This window comes from Diceros bicornis, chromosome 2 (assembly GCF_020826845.1).
Source record: "Diceros bicornis minor isolate mBicDic1 chromosome 2, mDicBic1.mat.cur, whole genome shotgun sequence".
Taxonomy (NCBI): domain Eukaryota; kingdom Metazoa; phylum Chordata; class Mammalia; order Perissodactyla; family Rhinocerotidae; genus Diceros; species Diceros bicornis.
In genome coordinates this window covers 57,468,706-57,496,670 of record NC_080741.1, presented here as the reverse complement: position 1 = coordinate 57,496,670, position 27,965 = coordinate 57,468,706, and the positions used below count along the sequence as shown (strand labels likewise).

The 27,965-nt window shown below is 36.1% G+C and overlaps 1 protein-coding gene across 1 annotated transcript in view; it reads left to right on the top strand.

The window, feature by feature from the left end:
• DNAH12 (dynein axonemal heavy chain 12) overlaps positions 1 to 27,965 on the top strand; it is a 203,106-nt gene that overhangs the window by 93,767 nt on the left and 81,374 nt on the right. The window contains exons 35-43 of the mRNA XM_058561687.1: positions 12,315 to 12,434; positions 14,157 to 14,345; positions 16,287 to 16,438; positions 18,698 to 18,836; positions 20,245 to 20,411; positions 22,563 to 22,818; positions 24,469 to 24,768; positions 25,303 to 25,481; positions 26,817 to 27,009. Coding sequence (XP_058417670.1) covers positions 12,315 to 12,434; positions 14,157 to 14,345; positions 16,287 to 16,438; positions 18,698 to 18,836; positions 20,245 to 20,411; positions 22,563 to 22,818; positions 24,469 to 24,768; positions 25,303 to 25,481; positions 26,817 to 27,009 — 1,695 coding nt within the window. The remainder of the gene's footprint in view (positions 1 to 12,314; positions 12,435 to 14,156; positions 14,346 to 16,286; positions 16,439 to 18,697; positions 18,837 to 20,244; positions 20,412 to 22,562; positions 22,819 to 24,468; positions 24,769 to 25,302; positions 25,482 to 26,816; positions 27,010 to 27,965) is intronic.

Below are 27,965 nucleotides of genomic sequence, written 5' to 3'. Positions count from 1 at the left end.
TATTTTTAGTTCTTTGAGGATCCTCCATACTGTTTTCTATAATGACCGTACCAATTTACATTCCCACCAGCATTGCACAAGGGTTCTCTTTTCTCCACATCCTCACCAACACTTGTCATCTTTTATCTTTTTGATAATAGCCATCCTAACAGGTGTGAGGTGGTATCTCATTGTGGTTTTGATTTGTATTTCCCTGATGATTAGTGATGTTGAATGCCTTTTCATATACTTGTTGGCTATTTTTATGTCTTCTCTGGAAACAAATGTCTGTTTAGGTCCTTTGCCCATTTTTAAATTGGGTTATTAGTTTTTTTGCTATTGAATTGTATGAGTTCCTTATATATTTTGGATATTAACTCCTTATCAGATATATGGTTTGCAAATATTTTCTCTCAAACCATAGGTTGATTGTTTCCTTTGCTGTGTAGAAGCTTTTAGTTTGATGTTGTCCCATGTGTTTTTCTTTTTGCTTTTGTTGCCTTACCTTTTGGTGTCATATCCAAAAAATCATTGTCAAGGCCAATGTCAAGGAGCTTTTTCATGTTTTCTTCTAGGAGTTTTATGGTTTCAGGTTTTACAGTTAAGTCTTTAAACCATTTTGAGTTGATTTTTGTGTATGGTGTAAGATAAGGGTCCAATTTCATTCTTTTACATTAGATATCCAATTTTCCCATCATTTACTGAAGAGACTATCCTCTCCCCATTGTGTATTCTTGGCATCCTTATTGAAGATCAGTTGATTGTATATGCTTGGGTTTATTTCTGGGCTTTCCATTCTGTCCCATTGGTTTATATGTCTGTTTTTATGCCAGTGCCACACTGTTTTGATTACTAGAGCTTTGTAATGTAATTTGAAATCAGGAAGTGTGATGCCTTCAACTCTATTCTTTCTCAGGATTATATTCAGAGTCTTTTGTGGTTTCATATGAACTTTAGAATTGTTTTTTCTATTTTTGTGAAAAATGCCATTGGAATTTTGATAGGGATTGCATTGAATCTGTAGATTACTTTGGGTAGTATGGACATTTTAACGATGTTAATTTTTTCAATTCATGAACATGGGATGTCTTTCCATTTATTTGTGTCTTCTTAAATTTTTTTCATTAATGTTTTATAGTTTTCAGTGTATAGATCTTTCACTTCCTTAGTTGAATTTATTCCTAAGTATTCTTTTTGATGCTATCATAAATGGGATTGTTTTCTTGATTTCCTTTTCAGATAGATCATTGTGTAAAGAAATGCAACTGATTTTCATATGCTGGTTTTGTATCCTGCAACTTTACTGAATTTGTTTATGAGTTCTAACAGGTGTTTTTTTTTTTTTTTTGCTTTTTGTTTTTTTTGCTGAGGTCTTTAGGCTTTTCTATATAGGATCATGTCATCTGCAAACAGATAATTTTACTTCTTCCTTTCTGATTTGGATGCCTTGTATTTCTTTTTCTTGTCTGATTGCTCTTGCTAGTACTTGTTGTTGAATAGAAGTGGTGAGAGTGGGCATCCTTGCCTTGTAACCAGATCTTAGAGGAAAAACTTTCAGTTTTCCCCCATTGATTATGATTTTAGCTGTGGGCTTTTCATAAATCGCCTCAATATTTTATTTTATTGACCGTTTTTATCATGAATGATGTTGAATTTTGTCAAATGATTTTTCTGAATCTATTGAGATGATCATGAGGTTTTTGTTTTTTATTCTGTTAATGTGGTGTGTCACACTGATTGATTTGCATATGTTAAATCAACCTTGCTTCCCAGAAATAAATCCCACTTGGTTATGGTGTATAATCTTTTTGATGTGTTGTTAAATTCAGTTTGCTAGTATTTATTGAGGATTTTTGCATCTATATTCATCAGAGATATTGGGCTGTAGTTTTCTTTTCTTGTGGTGTCTTAGCTGGCCTCATAATAATGAGTTGAGAAGTATTCTCTCTACTTCTATTTTTTGGAAGAGTTTAAGAAGAAGTGGTATTAATTCTTCTTTGAGTGTTTGGTAGAATTCAGCCATGAAGTCATCTTGTCCTGGAGTTTTCTTTGTTGGGAAGTTTTTGATTATTACTTCAATCTCCTTATTTCTTATTGGTCTGTTCAGGCTTTCTGTTTCTTGCTGATTCAGTCTTGGTAGGTTGTGATCCTTTTTATTTCTGAGGCATCCATTGTAATGCCTTCTCTTTCATTTCTTTTTTTTTATTTACTTTTTTTTGAGGTAACATTGGTTTATAACATTATATAAATATCAATTGTACATCATTTTATTTCAATTTCTGTGTAGATTATGTCATGTTCACCACCCGAAGACTAATTACAAGCCATCACCACACACATGTGCCTAATCACCCCTTTCACTCTCCTCTCTTCCCCTTTCCCATCTGGTAACCACCAGTCCAATCTCTGTCTCTACGTGTTTGTTTGCTGTTGTTTTTATCTTCTATTTATGAGTGAGATCATACAGTATTTGACTTTTTCCCTCTGACTTATTTCGCTTAGCATAATATGCTCAAGGTCAATCCATGTTGTCACAAAAGGCCAGATTTCATCCTTTTTTATGGCTGAATGATATTCCATTGTGTATATATACCACATCTTCTTTATCCATTCATCCTGTGATGGGCACGTAGGTTGCTTCCAAGTCTTGGCTATTGTGAACAATGCTGCAGTGAACATAGGGGTGCGTATATCTTTTTTTTTTATTGGCAAGGAAGATCAGCCCTGAGCTAACATCCATGCCAATCCTCCTCTTTTTGCTGAGGAAAAACGGCCCTGAGCTAACATCTATTGCCAATCCTCCTCCTTTTTTTTTTTTTTAATCCCCAAAGCCCCAGCATATAGTTGAATGTCATAGTTGCACATCCTTCTAGTTGCTGTATGTGGGATGCCGCCTCAGCATGGCTGGACAAGCGGTACGTCAGTGCATGCCTGGGATCCGAACCCAGGCCACCAGTAGTGGAGCACGTGCACTTAACCGCTAACCCACAGGGCCGACCCCAGGGGTGCGTATATCTTTACGCATTCATGTTTTCATTTTCTTTGGATAAATACCCAGCAGTGGAATAGCTGGATTGTATGGTAGTTCTATTCTTAATTTTTTGAAGACTCTCCATACTGTTTTCCATAATGGCTGCACCAGTTTGCACTCCCACCAGCAGTGTGTGAGAGTTCTCTTTTCTTCACATCCTCTCCAACACTTGTTATTTCCTGTCTTGTTAATTATAGCCATTCTGACGGGTGTGAGGTGATATCTCATTGTGGTTTTGACTTGCATTTCCCTGATAATTAGTGATGTTGAACATCTTTTCATGTGCCTGTTGGCTGTCTGTATATCTTCTTTGGAAAAATGTCTGTTCAGATCTTTTGCCCATTTTTCAATTGGGTGGTTAGTTTTATTGTTGTTGAGATGTATGAGTTCTTTATAAATTTTGGATATTAACCCCTTATCAGATACATGGTGTTATGAGAGGTTCGGGGATTCGATCGGAGACGTGAAAGACACTTTCCACTCCAAACAAATGGACTGAAGGTATATTTTATTATATAGAGGATAGTAAAGGCGACAGTCTGCAAACAGATCCAAATAGGTCAAATATTAAGAGGGAAAAAACATCAGCCCGACTGGAAAGGGAAAGCACCCACATTGGCTGAAGAGAAATGACACAAATCAACCAGAAAGAGAAACACCAGGTTGACCGAAAAGAGAATACATCAAATCAATTACTTCATATCAAATCAATTACTTCACATCAAATCAGTTACTCACAACATCCACGCCCCACTGCCGGGAGAGCCCTGTCAATCGATGCGGCTGGGCAAGGATCACACGTCCTGGGCAAGGTGTCCCTTCCACAGGTGGAACTCTCACCGGGGCTCAGTTTCCAGCAGTTTTTATACCATCAGTAATTTTCAGAGTAAGCAATTACAGAGTTTGCAGAGCAAGCATTTAGTGTTTCCATGCACAAATGGTTATCAGTGGCGTACGTGTACTGAGCCCCCTGGCTAACGTCCCAGCCCAGTAGTTGTGTACGTGCATTGTTCTCTTTGGTTATCGTCTCAGCCCGGCACAGATGGCCAGTCCATTCCGGGCTACGACGCTCCAAGAGCCTTGAAATGTTACAACTTGCAACTCTCTCCGTGGGAGAAAGGCCAGTTCCCGGGAAAAGGCCAGTTCCCACCACACAGAAAGCAGCTTTGTATTTCTTTTTTTTTGTGCCGGTGGCTGTAGGTCAATGGAGCGGCCAAACACGGCTGTACTCATGTCAAGACACATGGTTTGCAAATATCTTCTCTCAATTGTTAGGTTGTCTTTTCATTATGTTGATGATTTCCTTTGCTGTGCAGAAGCTTTTTAGTTTGATGTAGTCCCATTTGTTTATTTTTTCTATTGTTTCCCTTGCCTGGTCAGACATGGTACTAGAAAATATGCTGCTAAGACTGATGTCGAAGAGCGTACTGCCTATGTTTTCTTCTAGAAGTTTCATGGTGTTATGTCTTACATCCAAGTCTTTAATCCATTTTGAGTTGATTTTTGTGTATGGGATAAGATAATGGTCTACTTTCATTCTTTTGCATGTGGCTGTCCAGTTTTCCCAACATCATTTATTGAAGAGACTTTCCTTTCTCCATTGTATGTTCCTGGCTCCCTTGTCAAAAATTAGCTGTCCATAGATGTGTGGGTTTATTTCTGGGCTCTCAATTCTGTTCCATTGATCTGTGTGTCTGGTTTTGTGCCAGTACCATGCTGTTTTGATTGCTATAGCTTTGTAGTATATTTTGAAATCAGGGAGTGTGCTACCTTCAGCTTTGTTCTTTTTCCTCAGGATTCCTTTGGCTTTTTGGGGTCTTATGTTGTGCCATATAAATTTTAGAATTCTTTGTTCTATTTCTGTGAAAAGTGTCGTTGGAACTTTGATACAGACTGCATTGAATCTATAGATTGCTTTAGAAAGTATGGACATTTTAACTATGTTAATTCTTCCAACCCAAGAGCATGGAATATCTTTCCATTTCTTTGTGTCTTCTATTTCTTTCAACAATGTTTTATAGTTTTCAGTGTACAGGTCTTTCACCTCTTTGGTTAAATTTTTTCCTAGGTATTGTATTCTTTTTGTTGCAATGGTAAATGGGATTGTATTCTTAATTTCTCTTTTTGCTATTTCATTGTTAGTGTATAAAAACACAACTGATTTTTGTATGTTGATTTTGTATCCTGCAACCTGACCATATTAATTTATTATTTGTAAAAGGTTTTTGGTGGATTGTTTAGGGTTTTCTATATATAAAATAATGTCATCTGAAAATAGTGACAGTTTCACTTCTTCCTTTCCAATTTGGATCCTTTTTATTTTTTTTTTCTTGCCTGATTGCTCTGGCTAGGACTTCCAATACTATGTTAAATAAGAGTGATGAAAGTGGGCATCCTTGTGTGGTTCCTGTTCTTAGAGGGGTAGCTTTCAGTTTTTCTCCATTGAGAATGATATTAGCTGTCAGTTTGTCATATATAGCCTTTATTATGTTGAGGTACTTTCCTTCTATACCTGTTTTATTCAGAGTTTTTATCATAAATCGATGCTGTATCTTGTTAAATGCTTTCTCTGCATTTATTGAGATGATCATTTGATTATTATTCACTTTGTTAATGTGATGTATCATGTTGATTGATTTGCAGATGTTGAATCATCCCTGCATCCCTGGAATAAATCCCACTTGATCATGGTGTATGATCTTTTTAATATATTCTTGTATTCGATTTGCTAGTAGGATTTGTTGAGGATTTTTGCATTGATGTTCATCAGTGATATTGGCCTGTAATTTTCTTTTTTTGTGTTGTCCTTGTCTGGTTTTGGTATCAGGGTAATGTTGGCTTCGTAGAATGAGTTAAGAAGCTTCTCCTCCTCTTCAATTTTTTGGAAGAGTTGGAGAAGGATATGTATTAAGTCTTCTTTGAATGTTTGGTAGAATTCACCAGGGAAGCCATCTGGTCCTGAACTTTTATTTTTTGGGAGGTTTTTGATTACTGTTTCCATCCCCTTACTAGGAATTGGTCTGTTCAAATTCTCTATTTCTTCTTGATTCAGTTTTGGAAGGTTGTATGATTCTAACAATTTATCCATTTCTTCTAGATTTTCCAATTTATTGGCATATAGCTTTTCATAGTATTCTCTTATAATCTTTTATATTTCTGAGGTGTCTGTTGTAATTTCTTCTCTTTCATTTCTGATTTTACTTATTTGAGCCTTCTCTCTTTTTTTATTGGTGAGTCTACCTAAAGATTTTTCCATTTTGTTTATCTTTTCAAAGAACCGGCTCTTAGTGTCATTGATTTTTTTCTATTTCTTTTTAGTCCCTATTTCATTTATTTCTGCTCTGATTTTTATTATTTCCTTCCTTCTACTGATTTTGGGCTTTGTTTGTTCTTCTTTTTCCATTTCCTTTAGGTGCACTGTTAAATTGTTTATTTGAGATTTTTCTTATTTATTGAGGTAGGCCTGTATTGTTATAAACTTCCCTCTTAGACCCGCTTTTGCCATATCTCATATATTTTGGCATGGCGTGTTTTCATTTTCATTTGTCTCCAGGTGTTTTTTATTTTCCTTTGATTTCTTTGTTGACCCAATCATTGTTCAGTAGCATTTTATTTATCTCCACATTTTGTGGCTTTTCCTATTTTCTTCCTGTAGTTGATTTCTAGTTTCAAACTATTGTGGTCAGAAAAGATGCTTGGTATTATTTCAGTCTTCTTAGATTTATTGAGACTTGTTTTGTGGCCTAATATGTGATCTATCCTGGAGAACGTTCCATGTGCTTTTGAAAAGAATGTATATTCTTCGGTTTTTGGATGTAATGTTCTGTATATATCTCTTAAGTCCACCTGATCTAATGTGTCATTTAAGGCCAGTGTTTCCTTATTGATCTTCTGTTTGGATGATCTATCCATTGGTGTAAGTGGAGTGTTCAAGTCCCTTGCTATTATTGTGTTGTTGTCTATGTCTCCTTTTATGTCTGTTAATAATTGCTTTATATATTTAGGTGCTCCTATGTTGGGTGCATAGATATTTACAAGTGTTATATAGTGCCCTTCTTTGTCTCTTGTTACAGTTTTTTTTTTAAAGTCTATTTTGTCTGATGTAAGTATTGCTACCCCAGCTTTCTTTTCATTGCCATTTTCATACAGTATCTTTTTCCATCCCTTCGCTTTCAGTTTGTGAGTGTCTTTAGGTCTGGAGTGTATCTCTTGTATTCAGCATATATATGGGTCTTGTTTTTTTTCAATCTAATCAGCCACCCTTTGCCTTTTGATTGGAACACTTAGTCCATTGACATTTAAGATTTAAAGTAGCTATTGGAGGGCTGGCCCCGTGGCTTAGCGGTTAAGTACGCGTGCTCTGCTGCTGGCAGCCCGGGTTCGGATCCCGGGCACGCACCGACGCACCGCTTGTCCGGCCATGCTGAGGCCGCGTCCCACATACAGCAACTAGAAGGATGTGCAGCTATGACATACAACTATCTACTGGGGCTTTGGGGGGGAAAATAAATAAATAAATAAAATCTTTAAAAAAATAAATAAATAAATAAAATAAAGTAGCTAGTGGTAAGAATGTACTTATTGCCATTTTGTTACTTTTTTTCTGAGTGTTTTAGTAGTCTTCTCTATTTCTTTCTTCTTCTCTTGCTTTCTTCCCTTGTGGTTTTATGGCTTTCTTTAGTATTATGTTTGGGTTCCTTTCTCTTATTTTTTTTGTATTTATTATAGATTTCTGGTTTGTGATTACCATGAGGTTCATGTATAATAACCTACATATATAGCAATCTACAGTAAGTTGATGGTCTCTTTAGTTTGACCACTTGCTAAAAGCTCTACTCTTTTACTCCCTTCCTCCCCCATTTTATGTTTTTGATATCATTATCTAACCTCTTTTTTTGTGCATGTGTATCCATTACCCTCTTATCATGGAAATAGATAATTTTAGTACTTTTGTCTTTTGACCCTCATATTAGCTTCATAAGTGGTTGATCTGCTACCTTTACTGTATATTTGCCTTTACCAGTGATTTTATTGCCTTTTTTTTTTGATAATTTTCTTATTCCTGTTTGTGGTCTTCTCTTTTCGACTTAAATAAGTCCCTTGTAAGACAGGTTTCTTGGTGATAAACTCCTTTAGTTTTTGCTTGTCTGGGAAACTCTTTATCTCTCCTTGCATTCTGAATGATAACCTTGCTAGTAGAGTATTCTTGGCTGTAGGTTTTCTCCTTCCAGCACTTTAAGTATATCGTGCCACTCCCTTCTAGCCTGTAAGTTTTTTGCTGAGAAGTCTGCTGATAGCCTTATGGGGTTTCCTTTGTAACTTGTTGCCTTTCTCTTGAGGCTTTTAGGATTCTCTCTCTATCTTTAATTCTTCACATTTTATTTATGCTGTATCTTGGTGTGGGCCTCTTTGGATTTATCTTATTTGGTGCTTTCTATGTTTCCTGTACCTAGATGTCTGTTTCCTTCCTTAGATTAGGAAAATTTTAAGCTATTATTTCTTCAAATAGATTCTCTGCCCCTCTGTCTCTCTCTTCTCCTTCTGGGATACCTATAATAGGGGTGTTAGTATGCTTGATGTTGTCCCAGAGGTCCTTTAGACTCTCCTTGTTCTTTTTGATTCCTTTTTCTTTTATCTGTTCAGCTTGGGCAATTTCCTATAGTCTTTCGTTCAGCTCACTGATCCATTCTTCTGTATTATCTACTCTGCTATGGAGTCCCTCTAGTGAATTTTTCATTTCAGTATTGTGTTCTTCATTTCTGATTGGTTCTTTTTTTACAGTTTCCACTTTTTCATTGAAGTTCTCACTGAGTTCCTCCATTCTTCTCCTGCGATCAGTGAGCATCCTTACAACTCTTGTTTTGTACTCTTTGTCAGGTAGATTGTTTATCTCTGTTTTGTTTAGTTCTTTTTCTGGGGTTTTGTCCTGTTCTCTTATTTGGACCATATTGCTTTGTCTCCTCATTTGGCCTCTGTCTCTGTGCTTATATCTATGTATTAGGTAGATCAGCTACGTCTCCTGATCTTGGAGAGGTGGCCTTATGTAAGAGATGCCTTATGAGGCCCATCAGTGTGCTTCCCTCTCATCACCAGTTCCAAATGTTCCAGGAGTGTCCCCTGTGTGGGCTACATGTGTCCTTCTGTTGTGGCAGGGTTGCTCTTGCTGCAGGTTCCCAGGGAGGCGAGGCTGTCCCCCTGGCCAGCTGGCCCCTTAGCTGCATGTGGCTGCTGTGGACCCTTCAGTCACTTTATCGGGTGTGCGGAGCCCCAGCACAGTTGGCTGCAAGGTCTAATAGCACATTCCTGTTCCAATTTTTCTGTTAAGTGAGTAGGCCCCCAGCATGGCTGGTTGCTAGGTTCAGGGGCTTACAGTTGCTGTATGCCTTTGGCCAGCAATGCTGTTGTCAGCTCTCTCAGGATTGCAGCTGAGTGGGGCTGGCCTCAGGCATGGGAGCACGCAATTGTTTCAAGATTTGGGAGGTGGGGCTGATCTCCTATGTGGCTGTTTGAGAAGCACAAGTCTGCTGCAGCTGACAAGCCCCACCCCCCGCAGGGCCACACATCCATCAACACAGTCCTGCCCCGTGTGCACGCCCTGACCCACTGAAGTGGACCCTATCGCTCTGCTGCAGAGGCCCCACACACTCCACCAGCGCAGGCCCACCCCTCATGCACACCCTGCCCCACAGAGGCAGACCCGCTTGCCTGGCTGCAGAGGTTCCAAACACTCTGCCTATGTGGGTCCGCAAGTTGCCTGAGGGCTTGCTGTTGGGTGGGGCCAGTCTCTAGGGCAGGCTGCTGGATTAAATTGGTGCTCTAGTGAGTGGGGCAGACCCTGGGCTAACAGACCAGGGGAAGAACTCCAATGGCGTCTGCCAGCATCTATGTCAGCGTGCCTGTACTATGTCACAATAATGGCTGCTGCCAATGTCTCAGTCCCTGGGGAGGTCCCACCTCTCACTTAGATACACTCAGAGCCTATCAAGTGAGTCTCTTTTCACCAAAGGACTGGACACCTTTCTTTCTGGTGATTTTATGTTGCTTTTCAAAATAGGTGAATTTGTGCATGGGCCCTTTAAGAACAGGCTTTTTTTCCCCTTATGCCTAGTAGCTTTTCTGGGAATATTCCCTGTTGTAGTTAATAGCCAGAAAAGCTAGATATTATGACACTTGTCTCATTTGTGCTGGGTTCAAAAGCTGCTTATTGTGGTATTGCTACCCCGCTCAGATCCCCCACTCCTCCAGGGAACGCTTTGTACCTTAAGATTGCTCCCAGCTGGCTGTGAAGTGCCGTGGCTTGAAAGTGGCTTTTTTCTCTCTAGAAAGGAATTTTTGCCTCTTCCACCTCAGTCAGCACTGTGCCTTGTGGGGGTTCTTTTTATCCAGTTTTCAGTTCTCTCTCGGGGTAATGGGTAATTGTTCGAAGAGTAGTTGTAAATTTGTTGCATCCTCAGGAGGAGGTGAGTTCAGAGTCTGCCTATGTTGCCATCTTGACACTGTCCAGCCCACTTCTGTTTTTGTTTATTTGAGTCTTCTCTCTTTTTTTTTCTTAATCTAGCTAAGGGTTTATTGATTTTGTTTATCTTTTCAAAACACCAACTCTTAGTTTTGTCAATTTTTTCTATTCTCTTTTTGACTTATTTCTGCTCTGATCTTTATTATTTCCTTCCTTATGCTAACTTTGGGTTTAGTTTGTTCTTTTTTTAGAGCTGTAAAATTAGGTTGTTTATTTGAGATCTTTCTTCTTTTCTTTAAATTTTATTTATTTATTTTCCCCCAAAGCCCCAGTAGATAGTTGTATGTCATAGCTGCACATCCTTCTAGTTGCTGTATGTGGGACGTGGCCTCAGCATGGCCGGGGAAGCGGTGCGTCGGTGCGCACCTGGGATCGAACCCGGGCTGCCAGCAGCGGAGCGTGTGCACTTAACTGCTAAGCCATGGGGCCGGCCCCTTTCTTCTTTTCTAATGTAAACATTTATTGCTATAAACTTCCTGGTAATACTGCTTTTGATGCATCTCATAAGTTTTGGTATATTGTGTTTCTGTTTTCATTTGTCTCAAGATATTTTTTGATTTTCCTTTTGAATTCTTGTTTGACCCAGAGGTTGTTCAAGAGTGTGTTATTTAGTTTCCATGTATTTGTGAATTTTCCAGTTTTCTTGCTGTTATTGATTTCTAGTTTCATTCTGTTGTTATTGGAAAAGATATTTGATATAATTTCTATCTTAAATTTGGTGACTTGTTTTGTGACCTAACGTGACCTATCCTGGAGAATGTTCCATGTGAGCATGAGAAGAATGTATATTCTTCTGCTGTTGGGTGAAAAGTTTCGTAAATGTCTGTTAGGTCCATTTGGTCTATAGTTGTGTTCAAATCCACTGTTTCTACATCCTGCTATCAGAATGAAGATTCCAAAACACAAATTCTTTCCATGTATTCCCTTACGTAAAACCGTCCATTGGAACCCTATTCCTCTTAGTGTGAGATCCTTAACATAGTCTATAAAGCCTTTCAGGATCTGACCCCTGTCTGCTTTGCAAGCCTTATTTCTTGCCCTTCCTCTTTCACACCCTATTTTCATATCCCACAGAATCCCCTTAATACTCTGTGTCCACTTACATCTCCATTTCTGTGTATATGTAGTTTCCCCTGCCTTGAACATCCTTCCCTTCTGCACCTGGCTAACTCATTTTCCTTCCAAATTCAGCTCCACTATTACTCCATCTAGGAAGCCTTCCTTGACTTATTTCTCTCCCGTTTCCCTCCTTGTCCTGCTCCCTGGGTCTCAGCTAATTGTTTATCCCAAATACTCTAGTAGCCTCCCCTCACCCTGGGACTTCCTCTGTCATGTCATTATTATACCATATTATTTTTGTCTATTTAATTTCAATATCACTCCTTTTCAGAGATCATGTGGTTTTTTTCCATATGCCCTAGCTTGGTATATAGTAAGTTTTTCATAAATGTTTGTTGAATAAATAGATGAGTGAATAGCTGTTAGAGACTTCATTTCTGCTATCCTGAGAACATTATTTGTTATCTTATAGTAGCTAGTTTTCATTTCTCAGAGAATTTAGAATAAGAATATGTTATGAACAATTGTGTGATGTAACATGCTAAACTAAAATATTTGAGAGATGTTTTTATCAAGGCTACAATTTAAATTCTTTAAGTTTAAATGTTATAAAGACCTTATGGGAACCATGTATGCTTTTGTCAGTTTTTTAAATGAAACATTTATCTTGTTGTATTCTCCAAATAAGGTGAAAGTAAAGAAAAGTATCTTATTCTTTTTACTTGGCAGGAACTGGTTCCTACAAGTGATAGCAATGTGGTTGTATCTCTCACACGCCTCTTTGAAGTGTTACTCTGTGATGTGATAGAAAATGATCCTACAAGCAAGCACCTTCGTGTTTGGATTATGGTTGGTTTTATATTTAATGTGGTTGTTAATTACAGAATAAAATATGCCTCTGGCAAATGATACTTGTATTGAGAAATACATTATAAGATCCAGAGCTGTTTTTTGGTGAGCACCAAAAGAATAGCTGAAGGCATTAAAGATGCCCTGACTTGGTATTCTGATTTAAAAAATACTTTAAAGAAAATAAAATATGTCAGAATGAACCAAAACTACTCTATTATTTATGAAAGAACAATTTGATAAACACTTAATGAGGTGACTTAATATTAATCCAGTATGGACTTTAGGTGAATTGACTGTCTTAATGTTAAGCCAGGATGTAGACTGCAACAAGCTGGCTACAAAAGACCAGGAGCAGACAGCCACCCAGCTGGGTGGAGCATTGCTGGCAGAATCCATAGATCACATAGGTAGGGAGAAGTCAGTGGTTCAGGTTAGCTAATGTCTAGAGGTCAGGAAAGGCCAGAGAACATGACCCTAAGGGAACCAAAGGAAGGGAATGTGTTATTCTCTTCCCTGGTCTATGGTACTTTCCCATCCACCATCTTATCCGTAAGTGCCTCCATCTCTTCTACTCAGTCTACCTTCACTTCTACACTGTGGTGATAGCAATTCCCTCCCATTGTTTTCCCTTCACCTTGTTGCCACAGAAAGTCTTCTACCTCAGACATCTCACATTCCAGGGTTCCCTGCTAACCATAATCTCTTCCTTTCCTCCTCCCTTTTTGTGTTTATTTCCCCCTATTTTAGAAGAAATTGAACAGACATGTTTGAAGTATCGTTTATTTGTATACTGTTTTCTCCCTAAGGTTGGAACTGCCTTTCACAGAACTAGTTGTTAATATTCTTCCATAGCTATCAGGGTTACCTTTTTATAGAATAAAAGTATCCTAGGAATAGTTTACCTATATAACTTTCATGTTATATACTTCCTGAAAATTTTCATTCTGTTGGTAAACCTAAACTCCTCCAAATTTTTAAACAGTTCAGAATCACTTTTAGAGAATGATATAGATTGATACCTGGTTGAAAATTTTCTCTCTCTTCAAATATATTTGATAGGTTTTTTAGCTAGATAAGGCATGTACCCAGAGTAAAATTCATAAGGCAAAAGTAGGTTTTCCATCCATACCAGTCCCCCAGCCACCTTCAAGGCAACTGCTATTACCAGTGCCTTATGTAGCCTGCTAGAGGTATTTGATACATACTCTCTTTTATACATATACAATTTTTACACTTGTTAACATACTATAATACTGATTTGCATCTTTTCTCATAGTATACCTTGGAGATTGTTCCATATCGGTACTTATAGATGTATCTTCTTTTCTAACAACTACGTGTACTCCATTGTATGTAGCATAATCCAATTAAGCAGACCCCTATTGAAGAACAGTTGGGTTGCTTCTGATCTTTTGCAATCACAAACAGTGCTACAGTGAATATTCTTATACATACATCATTTTAACAGATGGGAATATATTTGAGGATAAACTCCTAAAAGAGAAATTCCTACATCATTTGGCATGGACATTTTAAATTTAAATAGATAGTGCCGGAGAAATGACTGTTTATGTGACTTAGCTGTGTTCCGTTTCACTTTATTTATAAATCTGACCTTTTCTAAGTAGGTTAACCAGGACTCAATATGTTAAATTTTGGTTAATTTGTTAAAAATTTCTTTTAAATAATTAGTTTAACCTTATTTTTTTTAACCAACAGGCTTGCTTCATATTTTCTTTGATTTGGTCCATTGGAGGAAGTTGTGATACAGATGGTCGCATTGTTTTTGATACTTTCATACGATTAATCATACTGGGAAAAGATGAAAGCAACCCAGTGCCTGACTCTGTGGGTAAATGGGAATGCCACTTTGATGAAAAAGGCCTAGTCTATGACTACATGTATGAGGTATGATATAAAATGCTTGTTATGATAAGCTATAAAACACAAAGTCTTGGATCGACAGACAAAACAAGGTTCCTATCCTAGAGTTATTTTGACTCCTATGGTTAGCGTTTTAGTCCTTTCTCTTTAGTTTCTCCTCCTATAACTTGTGGACAGTATAGATAAACTTTAAGAATATTTTATAATTTCGGATTTAAATTAAATCTATTTTCTCCACTTTAAAATAGAATTCACAAAAAGATTCTTTTAAACAGCAAGTATTTGAATAGTCATTTGATTCATGCAAAATTTAGTTCACAGAGCCATAAGATCTGGATAGAGCCTTAATTGCAATTTTACTAAAATCTCAAGATTTATAGATAAAGAAGCAAACCCAGAAAGGCAAGTGGCTAACAGAGCCGGGACTTGAACCCAGCTCTCCCGACTGCCAGTGCAGAAATCTTTCCCCAAAACCATGTGAACACTGAATTTTAAGAATATGACCAGAAAGAGTTTCATCCTTGTTAGTCACAGTGGGAAGTCAATAAAATAATCTCTAAAACTAGAAAATCAAGAGGTGATAACATAAGTGTATTCATTAAGAATTGGAGGTAAATACCAAAATATCCAGCTTAAAGAGGTAAAGGTAGTTGCTGCTGGAGAGGAGAAAATGAGAGTGAGAAACTGCTGTTTCTCTTAACCTTGTAAAACTTTTGATTCTAAAATATGTGCATGTATAACTTTGATAAAAATAAAAGCTAAAACCTAAAAAAATAAAGAATATGAATTACTGAAAAAACATTCCCCACACTTGCAAAATTACCACCATCCAGACACACACCATATACATATATAATTTGCTAGAAAATAGGAAAAGATTCTTAGATGCCAGCCATAACACTGGAGCAGAGTCCAAGAGACCTCCTACTTTGCCAGTTATTAACCCTTTTGTTGCTTGATGGTGAGAGGCCTTGGGATCTCCAGGGAAGGGCAGGACTACCTGAAGAGGAAGATAATGGCTGGGGGGTTGGGGGTGGTGGGGTGGGGTGGATAGATTAGGGAGGCACTCAAGGGTGTCAGGACAGCAGCTATTTAGCCTCTGGTTCAGAAGAATTTCAATATTGTAACAATGCCAGTATGTCCTGGCTGAATATCAGCCTGGATCAAAAGGCAGAAGAGAATAATTTTAAAGGAAAAAATATAGTGAGTTCATTTGATATTTTGTTTCTAGTTAGATTATTGCTCCTTTACTTTAAAATGTGAAAACATAGGGGCCGGCCCTTTGGTATAGTGGTTAAGTTCGCGTGCTCTGCTTCAGTGGCCTGGGGTTCGCACATTCGGATCCCGGGGACAGACCGAGGCACTGCTTGTCAAGCCACGTTGTGGCGGTGCCCCTTATAAAGTAGAGGAACACGGGCATGGATGTTAGTCCAGGGCCAATCTTCCTCAGCAAAAAGAGGAGGATTGGCAACGGATGTTAGCTCAGGGCTAATCTTCCTCACACACACAAAAAAATGTGAAAACATGAAGCCAAAGTCCAGTAAATTGTAACTTGGATCACATCAGAGTGGCTCCCAAATAAATACTTGATATATCAAAAGAACATCTTGAAGGCGTTTGGGGAAGATTAGAGTATTATGAAGACATAGAGGCAAAAATATCTGAAATTCTAGATATGATGAATTTGTGATAACTAAATTTCATTAAGTTCTTCAGGTTATCATTGAAAAGAAAAATTAATCTAAAGAAAAATGTGTATTTCCTAAATTGGGTGGTGGATTCAGGGATGCTTATTGATCTGCTTCATGACTTAAAAATGTTATATACATTATTTTGGATAATATTTCATAATAAGGACGGGAAAAGGTTCAAGTTTTTAAAAACAAATGTAACAGGGTGTTAAGAAGAGTCTTTCAGATATCTAGTGCATGGTTATAATATTTTAAAACTTATGTTCTCTTGTAGTTGAAAAACCGAGGTCGCTGGCTCCATTGGAATGAATTAATTAAAAGTACTAATTTAGGAGATAAACCTATCAGGATTCAAGATATCATAGTCCCTACAATGGACACCATTAGATATACATTTCTAATGGATTTGAGTATTACGTATGCAAAGTAAGGACTCTGTTATAAACATGTATTTTAAATACAACAGTGCCATTCCAATAGGATCATAGGATTTTTTAAGTAAATTTTGAGGTCATCCATCTTCAGATTACTGAGACCCTGGGGAATTAATTGGCATGTCCACAGTGACATCTGTTACTTGTGGCAAGCCTAGAGTCCAGGTTTCCTGTTGCCCACTCCAAAGCCCTTTCTGTCATACTTTGTTTGCCTCATAAGCCACCTTATATTTCTTTTATTTGTAACAACAGACAAAAAGTCAGTTGCAGTGCTATTGTTGAAAAGGTATGCATTCTACTGAAAGGTTCACTGCATTCCTGAGGTATCAGACTAAACATGATCCACATTCTCCCAGTATATTTATCATTTTCCAAATATGTCCTATGCCAGTTAAGATGAACATGAAAAACTCAGACTTAAATCAAAAGAGCACATCAAAAAACAGTACATGGAACTGATCAAAAGCCTACCACGTACCTGAGGCATATCCATACCAGCTTTCTTAGTAACATTTTTGTAGTTAATTTTTCTTTTAAAACATTAGGCATAATTTATCATTAATACTTTTTCAACTACACAAGCTTACATTATATGCATGAATGTCATGGTTTATTTGTTTTTGATAAAAAACCTGTTCCCGAGTGAATTTTGTGACAATTTTATCTTAATTAAAAAAACAGGACAAATAGTTTATGAGGGAACATTATTTTATCCCTATTTTGTACCTGTAGTTGCATTTTTGCATTTAAAGGCTAATATTAAGAACTTTCTTGGGCAAGGAAAGCACTTGCCAATTCTGGGGAATAACTATTACAGGAGTTATTTTGTGTCATGAACCATTTGTCAGAATAATGGTTTTAAATGAATAAGTACAAACATAGGATTACAAAGGAAATCACATATTGAATTATATTTATTAAATATTGAACAAATTTGAGTATTGTAGTAATATATGTGCTTCTTTATTAACACATTAAATAATAAGATCTAGTCATGGGTATGATGACTATCATAATTTTGAAAAAGTAATGGGTGTAAGTGATATTTTTAACATATCTGTAACAATTGCCATATTTAGGATAATATCTATGATTTCAATTGATGACGAAGACACAGGTACTATTAATACAATTGCTCCATTTTAGTTAAGGATAGTGAAAGTAAAGATAAAACCTTTTGTCATCCAAGTTCACAGATTCTCTGAATATTGCCTAAGAATTTCTTCAGTTGGTCTATGGATCCCAATTTAAGAACAGTATTTTATTTAATAAAATTATTTTAATAATTAGTTTTCCATAAAGTGAATGTTACTCAGACTGGGACATATAGATGAATTCTCAGGTGTCACTGTAGTTCTAACAGAATTTTAATTTTATGTTTATGCTTCAATGATAATTTTAAAAATTAATATTAGCATAATTTGGGTCACTTAGATGATTCACTGTAACTGAATACTGCTGCTCAGTTTTAGTGCCAGCCTTTGTGTTTGTCTTTAGGTATTTAGTGTGGTGCCAAGTTATCACTCAAAGTGACAGTATTTAATTTTAATTCAGTATTGCTCAAACTGGGATTCCCCAGAGTTCTGTGAACATAAACTCATAGGATTATTTTCCCTTTAAAATTAGTTGTGATCACTCAAGAATGAGAAACCCTGCTTCAGGACTCACTGAATGGAGAATTTCTTTGAGTTTGCTTGTAGACAAGTCTTTTCAGTTGGTAACTCTGACTTGATTCTAAAATGCTATTAACTGGTATACAGAACTATTAGCTTTAAAATTCACTGTCACTTAGTTTCTCACAAAAACTTTATACTATTGAGATAACTGTGAAACAGTGTAAACCTATCTTACTGTCATCATCTTAATAGTCTATTCTACACTGCACCTGCTTGCCTGTATCTCTAACTAGAATGTACGAATATAGCACTTTTCTGAGGAGACAAACTTTGATTTTCTTTTGTGAAAGTTAAGCATGTTATTACTTGTTTTATGAGTGTTTTTTGCATGTAGCAATTTACATGTATTCAAATAATAGATTGTTACTATTAAAGTCTCAGTAACAATAAGCAAAAATATGTGCCAGTCATTACTTTTACCAGTCTTTCATGAAACAACAATAGATTAAAATGTGAATTTTTAAATGAGGATGACTTGATTATTATTTATATTTTCAACTAACTCCAGCCTCCTTTAGTAGAAATGTTCTCTGACTTTTCCCTCTTTTGATGATATGTTCATTGTTTTCATAAAGGCCACTGCTTTTTGTGGGTCCAACGGGTACAGGAAAATCAGTGTATGTGAAGGATAAGCTAATGAATCACTTGGAAAAGGACCAGTACTTTCCTTTTTATGTTAATTTCTCTGCACGGACCAGTGCCAACCAGGTTCAGGTTAGTTTAAAGCCGGAAACGTGAGTCTATAACTATGAATTTTTTTACCTTATTTGATTAGTGTTTAAAATTATATATTAAATGAGTAGCTGTGTAAATCTTCTATGGATTTAAATAAAACTTCAAAACTTTTATTTTGGTGTTACAAGTTTTAAAAATCAAGTTTTAAGGACAAAAGTTCACGAGAACATTTTTGCGTTAATACTGGATTGTTGAGCTTCATCACCTTTTTTTCAAGCCCAAAAAGAAGGAACAATTGATTTCTTGACTGGAGAAGGGAGTATAAGAGAAGGGAGGTGGCAGAGAGAGAGAGGGAACTTTGGATTGTTCTTTCTAGACTCTCCTAAATGGTCCCTAGGGACATTTATTACTTACTGAGGTTCTGACAGTGAAAGATCTTTTGAACCATGGACTATTGTATGACTTTCTGTGACAGGCACCATGTAGCTGTGCAGCCCACCCTTTACCCCTAAATGTGCCCAGATGAAAGTACTGCATTGGACCTTTTCTATCACCATTTTTATCATCCATTCCTAAATTTATGTCTGTCCATTCTCTTCTGAACTATGGGGCTCATTTCCGTTGTTTTAAGCTTATAGACTTATTAATTCCCTTAATTTCAAAATCTTACAAATTTATTACGCTTTTAGATATTGTTTTTTTTGTGTGTGTGAGGAAGACTAGCCCTGAGCTAACTAACATCCTATGCTAATCCTCCTCTTTTTGGCTGAGGAAGATTGGCCCTTGGCTAACATCTGTGCCCATCTTCCTCTACTTTATACGGGACGCCGCCACAGCGTGGCTTAACAAGCGGTGCGTCGGTGTGCGCCCGGGATCCGAACCTGCGAACCCTGGGCTGCCGAAGCAGAGCGCCTGCACTTACCCGCTGCGCCACCAGGCCAGCCCCCACTTTTAGATATTAAGTTAAAGTTAATAGCTATCTTGGGGTATCCAATGAGGAAAATATTTTGTGTGTATATAATAACATATATAATATCATAATATAATATATGATATTATATATAATTATGCAATATATCACATATATGATTATATATCATATATATTATATATGATATATAATATATATGATATATAATCATATATGTGATATATTACATATTATAATATACAGTATTATATATAATTATGGAATATATTATATAATATAAATATATAAGTATATATGTATGTAACAATTCTGGGCACATAGAAGGATTTCAATAAATGCTCTTTGAATGATATTGAATATGAAGTTTGATATCACCCTAAAAATGGATAAATAAATACGCACACACATAGTGCTGCTTAGCATTATTTCCTTACATAAATGGACTGTTAAATTCCTTCTTTTTTCTTCTGGTGTTAAGTCTGGCTTTAAATATACTATTTCTCCTTTATATTTTAGAACATTATTATGGCTAGATTGGATAAAAGACGCAAAGGAGTTTTTGGACCACCTATGGGAAAGAAGTGTATAATTTTTATAGATGACATGAATATGCCTGCATTGGAGAAATATGGAGCTCAACCTCCTATTGAATTATTACGACAATTTTTCGACTGTGGAAATTGGTAACTATTTAATTGAAGTCTTAATTAGCCATGCTGAGGTCATTTTTTGTTCTCTTTTAGTTTATCACATCAAAATAATACATTTTTAAAAATTATTTATGGAAGAAAATGGTTGCTCAGATTTTCCTATACAGTACAGAAATTTTTGGAAGACTTTTCTATACCTTTTTATACTATTCTTTCTTCTGAATGTGTGAGTTAGGTAACTGGGATGAATAATTTAGTATTGGAAATGTATTTATTCAATAATATAGTATATTCTTTCCTTTTCAACTATTATTTTCCATTATTGAAAATAACTTACAGATTGCATCTTTCAAAGTACCATTCTACCAGCACTGAGAACTTGTGGGTAGTCTCCAACCTAAGTAACCATAATCAGTATCCTATGTTTCTACCGTTTTAAATTCTCTATATTTTCTGTGACTGTTTGGGACTACCATATTTTTGAGATGGCTTGGTTTTGACAGCAATTTCATAGATAACTCTTCCGTTCCCTCCACCCCATTTTATGATGATATGATTAGTTTCCAACACACAAGACAGTGTATCTTTTAGTTAGGATTAATAATTCTTCATTTCCTCCTCTTAAATATAGTTTCCTAATCCCCAGTATGCCATGATTTTTATTTCAAGGCAAGGGTAGACTAATTTTGAAGCTAATACATTTTCGTTATTGCTGCAGGCCCTTGGGATTCAGCCTCCAGGAGATAATCGCTGTTAATAGTGTATTCTCTATTCCGCCAAGGTTTTTTCCTGTATAAATAAGTTTTTATTTTTTAAAAATAGACTCATATTATGCATAATGTTTTGCAACTTATTTGTACTTAAATATGGATCTTGAACACCTATCCATATTATTTGTCGCATTCATTTTATTGGCTTTTAATACTATTTAGTTGTGTGGGTCTTGCCATAATTTACTTAACTAGTCCCCTATTGACAGTTATTAGTGTTGTTGCCAAAAACCAAGTCATATTTTCATACTCTCTAGGGTACTATTAGACTAAGGACTGGCTATATAGATTTCTCCCACTCTGCTTTTTGTAAGAACTTCAATATTAAAAGACTTAATGGCCTGTTAGAAATAGGCACCTTTTCTCTCTGAGTGGTTCCAACTAAATTGAGATATTTATAAACTCCTTTCTGATTAAAACTTCTTTGGAGCTTTGTTATTTCCTAATGGGTCCCTTTTTATATAACAAAAGTATATAGGTACTATTTAGACATCCTTATGTGCTCTGAAGATAAGATTTGAGATGAGAAAAAGAAATCAGGACTTTGCTGTAAGTAAGATGACTATATAGTTTATTGTTCAAACTGGAACATTTCTGAGAGTAAAAGGGGAGTGTTAGTAATAATTACTCCAGGACAAGCACAAACCAGAATTGTCCTAGGAAAATTGGGACATATGGTCACCCTAATTATAACCAACTACAAACAAGATTGATCTCTCATCCATGCTTCTGGAGTTAGAGTGAGAAGAGGAAAAGCAGAGAGTCTAATTGGAAAGAAGAATAGGAGGAAAGAAAGGGAAGGACACGAGGAAAGGACATTCTAGAGACCCAGAATCTGGGCAACAGAATCAGTGTCACTGAAAGGAGAAATAGAATGCTGCTTTAAAAAAAAAAAGTTTTCTCTACAGATTGGTGCTTGCCTGAGGCAGGGGGTGGGGAGTGGGTGAAATGGGTGAAGTGGGTCTAAAGGAACAAATTTCCAGTTATAAAATGAATAAATCATGGGAATGTAATGTACAGCACAGTGATTATAGTTATTAATACTGTATTGCATATTTGAAAGTAGCTAGGAAAGTGGATCTTGAAAGGTCTCATCAAAGGAAAAAAATTTTCTAACTATATATGGTGATGAAGGTTAATTGGACTTACTGTGGGGATCATTTTGCAATATATATATACAAATATTATAAATATCAAATCATTACACTGCTTACTGAAACTAATGTGTCAATTATACCTCAATAAAAGAATTAAAGGAACCCTTAAAAAAAAGTCCTCTCCTACTCCAAGCATTATCTAAAGTTCTTCCTTTTAGACAAGCTAAAATCAAATTAAGTTTCTAGGGAGATCTACATTTCAGTCCATCTTATTGGCTTTATAACTGATTGTTTTGGAATTTTTATGTGCTTTCAAGGTATGACCTTAAGGACACAAGTAAAATCACATTGGTTGACATAGAGCTGATTGCTGCCATGGGCCCTCCAGGTGGTGGAAGAAATCCAGTCACTCCCCGTTTTATTCGACATTTCAACATCTGCACTATTAATACTTTTAGTGATGAAACTATGGTTCGAATCTTCTCATCAATTGTAGCATTCTACTTTAGGACTCGTGAATTTCCTCCAGAATATTTTTTGATTGGGAACCAAATTGTCAGTGGGACTATGGAGGTAAGCAAATAATGCAATACAAAATGTTTTGGTATTATGTATTTCTCTACTTTGGTCTTCAGTGTCACAGAAGCTGTTAAGAAGCCTTGAGAACAGGAAGATCATAGGCTTTGAAATGAGGGACTCTAACTGGGTTTGAGCCCTGACTGCTATTTCCTAATGATATGGCCTTGAGCAAGTAATCTGACCTTCCAGAAACTCAATTTTTTAATCACTGAAATGGGAGATAATACTTATTTCACAAGGTTGTTATAAAGAAATCATCCAGAACCAGTATCTGCCACATCATAGATGTTTTCCTAATTGTTAGGTTCCTACTCTGTCTGGTATTTATTGATTTTCTTTTCTTTCTCTTCCCTCCCTTTCTTCATGTTTGTCTTAAAAAAAAAAAAGAGTAACTTAAGCAGCTTATGAATACATTATTTTTAGCCAGACGACATAACTTAGGAGTAGCAGTGAAAAAATAATAATAAGGAAATACAAGAGTAGGAACAGAAAACAAGACTGCCCATATGGCCAAAGAGCAGCTCTTAACTTATTCAAGGTAATAATAATGCTCCGCTCAGAGGCCGGAGCCAGCCTCATTGCTAATGGTAAAAGGAAAATATGTATTTAAGGTAAGTCAGTGATAATCTCATTGAACTAAGCTTTCTGGAGCCTTGAAAAAGTGGAGTTCACTGCAACCAGAAGCAAAAAGCTCCTTAGAATCATTCCATCAGTTTCCAAGAGCATTGTGTCTTTCTAAAGTTCTTCTCGCCTTGTTCCAGTGGAAAATTTATTCAGTTAAAATAGAGAAACTATGAACAAAGAGATAGTAAATTGTAATCACTATATTTATTCTGATACAGCAAAGTGCTTTTACTTATAAAATATATTTATATGTCAGGCATCTCCTGGAAAGAGGGGGGAGTTGGTCAGGCAGAATGGGATACAGAAGCGATCTTTTTTTTTTTCTGTCTCTGAAGCATTATAGACCTACCATGTGTGGAGGTTAGGGAAGGGGGGATGAATACTAGAACACTTATAAATAAAAAACAACTTTATTTGTTTTTTTTTCAGGCTATATCATAAAAGATTTGATTTACCTTCCTTAAAGAGAATATTAAACTTCCTTTGATGAATTTAGCATATAGTAAAAATATACTTCATTTGCATATTATAGCCAATTAAGATAGAAGGAAGAAGAGGGGAGAGAAAATAAGAGAAAGAAGGAAAGGGAGAGAACACTCTGGTTTGTTTTGAAGTCAATGGTAGTCAAAAGGAAATTGTTTCAGCCTCGTCTTCATTTGGAATGCTTCAGAATGAGTTATCTGATATCACTTTCTACTAAAGTTTTTGTTAACTACTTAATCCCAGGTCATTAACCTTTAAATGGAATAACCATAATAATTGGGAAATAAAAGTATTTTCACTTCTTGGGCTTGGATGGAATCAGATAATACTAAGTACCTTCAACTTCATGATCCCTGGTTGGGTGCTATAAGCCAAAATAGATAGATATATGTCATGCTAGGCTTAGTACTATACAATTTTCCAAGCCAAAATAACCTGATAGGATAAATAAAATATTTTATACAATATACTATTTGTTACATAGCTTTGCTGATTATAAGCATTTTATTTTTGCTTTGTTGCTTTTTTCATATTCAGATATATAAACGATCCATGGAAAGTCTTTTGCCCACTCCCACAAAGTCTCACTACACTTTCAACTTGCGGGATTTTTCACGTGTCATCCAGGGCTGCTTACTCATTGAAAGAGATGCTGTGGAGAGCAAGCACACTATGACTCGTCTGTTTGTGCATGAGGTTCTCCGAGTGTTTTATGATCGCCTCATTAATGATGATGATCGATGCTGGCTGTTCAATTTAACCAAAGCTGTTATAAAAGACCATTTTAAAGAATCATTTGATAGTATTTTTTCACATTTGAGGAAAGAGAATGCACCAGTGAGTGTATTTAGTGATTAAAAACGTATTAAGTTAAAACGGTACAATAGCATGAATTGTTACAATCAACTTATCTTTAAAAAATACTACTGCTTCTTAATGATCATATTCTTTTAACTTTCCTGAAGATTTGTCTTCAGAGGAATTATGTATGTAACATAGAAGTTATTTAAAGAATAAAACCTTACATGATAGGGATTAAATGATATAATAGATATCAAGTGCTTAACGTGGTGACCATCCCTTAGTAACTACTATAAATGAGAGTCACTGAGAATGATTTCTCCAGCCTCTGGGGGCAGGGGGAACTTAATATGATAGCAAAAAGCTCTTTTCTTTTTATTTCCTAAGGATATAATTTAATTGCAGGTATTAATTTTACAAGTATATTATTTATTACCCTAATGTTTGAAAGCATTATCTAATTGATAATCATCCTATAACACAGACAAAACAAAATTTTGTATAACATTTTCTTACATTTATTTTACAAAAATTTTTAAGTTGTGTAATTTGTTGATTTCCATTCTATAGGTAACTGAAGAGGACTTAAGAAATCTCATGTTTGGCGACTACATGAATCCTGACCTTGAAGGAGACGATCGAGTCTATATTGAAATTCCAAATATTCATCATTTTAGTGACATTGTGGACCAATGCTTAGATGAGTATAATCAAACTCACAAAACAAGAATGAATCTTGTAATTTTTAGGTACCTACATTTGGTATTGGTGGTTGAAATTGCTATTTGTAAGATTTTATTGTGAAATATTTAAAATGTACAAAAAAATATGAAGAAAAATATGGTGAATAACCTTGTACCCATCACCTGACTTAAGACATAAAATATTAGCAATTTATTTGAAGTCCCTTGTGTAGCCAACCGTCCCTGAATCACTGCATTCCCATCATAGCCTGCAGGAGTAAAAAGAAACTCATGTGTTTCTTTGGACTTTTACTACACATATGTGTTCCTAAACATATACGCACAGTCTTATTTTGCATGTTTAAAACTCATATGAATGGTATCATTCTGTATGCATTCTCCTGCACGTTGGTTTATTCCATATTGTTTGTGAGATTCAAAAAAATGAATTTGTATTACTATATTGCATTCCATTGTAGAATTATAACAGTGTAGTCATTCTTCTGAGATAGGCTTTTAGTTGACTTCTAGTTTTCGCAATTATAAAAAAGGTTTGAACACTGAAGTCTCCTTGGGTACATGTGTAAGAATTTCTCTAGGCTATATTCCTAGAAGTGGAATTATGGTGTTATGATATGTAAGCATCTTCTATTTTACTAAGTTTTGTCAAAGTATCTTCAAAAATGACTATTGTTTTTAGGAGCTTCCATTGTTGCTCACCCTTGCCAACAATTAGGGTTTTCAGAGATGGTAAGTTTTGCCAGTCTAAGGAGAGTGGAATGGTGTCTCATTGTGGCTCTAATTTTAATTTCCCTAACACTAGTGAGGCTCAGTCTCTTTCCCAATCCTAGTATTAAAAGATTGAAGAAGTGTTTTTAGTAAAAGCAATAATACACTCCCAGTCTAAGCAGTTACAATTTCATTTTATTTCTATAATTTGTATATTACATTTCCTGAATTTGTACTTTAGTTTTTCTTTGCATCAAATGATCCAATTGTAACTGCTTTTGAAAAAAATCACTTTTTGATGATTACCTCTTTAAAATTGGAATAGAGGGGCCAGCCTGGTGGCACAGTGGTTAAGTTCGCGCTCTCCGCTTCGGCAGCCTTGGGTTCGCAGGTTCGGATCCCAGGCAAGGACATCCACACCGCTCGTCAGGCCATGCTGTAGCAGCGTCCCACATACAAAAGAGAGGAAGATTGGCACAAATGTTAGCTCAGGGACAATCTTCTTTACATACACACACACACAAAAACAAAACACATCCTAAAAAAAAAAAACATTGGATAGTAACATATGGGACAGCAAAGTCCATCCTTCTAGGAAAGTAAAATGATAGTTATGTGTAAATATACATTTGCATTCATATTTTTTGGTATAATAATATTGACGTTTCGTAGGTATGTACTGGAACATTTATCGCGAATATGTCGAATTCTAAAGCAGTCTGGTGGAAATGCTTTGCTTGTTGGACTTGGAGGAAGTGGTCGTCAATCTTTAACTCGTCTGGCTACATCCATGGCAAAAATGCAGATTTTCCAACCAGAAATTTCTAAGAGCTATGGTATGAATGAGTGGAGAGAGGATCTGAAGGTAAAATTATGAGCAGTGTCTAAAATAATATCAGTGCCGCCTTTTACCTGTGAAGAGAGAGCCAGCCTGTATAACTGTGCACTGAATACACTGGTGATGATGATGATAATATTATCCATAGAGCAGTTACTGTGTGTGCTGAGCACTGTTCTGAGTACAAACATAATCTCATTCTATAGGCACAACAATTCAGTGCAACATATATGGTTGTCTCTGTGTTTTACTGATGAGGAAACAAGTTGAGGGAAGGTATACACAGCAGAGCAGGATTTATAACTTATCCACCACACTGTTACCACTGCTGCCACTGCTTATATCTTTATTCTAGTTCAGAGAGGGCTTATTTCAGATAAATGTATGTTTTCCAGCAGACTGTTAAATAAGAATCTCAGTGATAATGATGATGTCATTACTGTTGTCCAATCTTAATAGCTTCTTTGGACCTGTGTTGCTGTTCCCAGTAACCAATAGTATAGTGGAGTGTATACTTGGGGCCCCATCCTCCTGTGCCTAGGGCTCTGCAGGCCCCAGAGCAGAGATGACCCGAAGTGAAAAAAAAGGAAGGGAAATATTGCTGGACTTTTTTCTCTTTCACTTACCCTCACACACTAAATTTCTACATCTTAAAAGTTAGCATAGAGAACTGAGCTTTTCTTGGCTACTTGCAGGTGGAAACGTTAGAATCCAAGCTGATGTCAAAGAGGTCTACATAGACATGGGAGGAAAAATTACATTTTTCTTTTTCAGCTCTCACTTTAGAGGGAAATTTTTGATACATTTACTAACAAATGAACTAACAGATTTATAAAGCAGAATACTATAGTAGAAAGAACATGGACTTTGAAGTTAGGCAAACTCAGTTTTAATTCCTGCTCTACATGATTTGTTAGTTATATTATCTTGGGCATGTTACTAAATCTTTCTGTGTTTAATTTCTTCATTCGTTTTTAGGAATT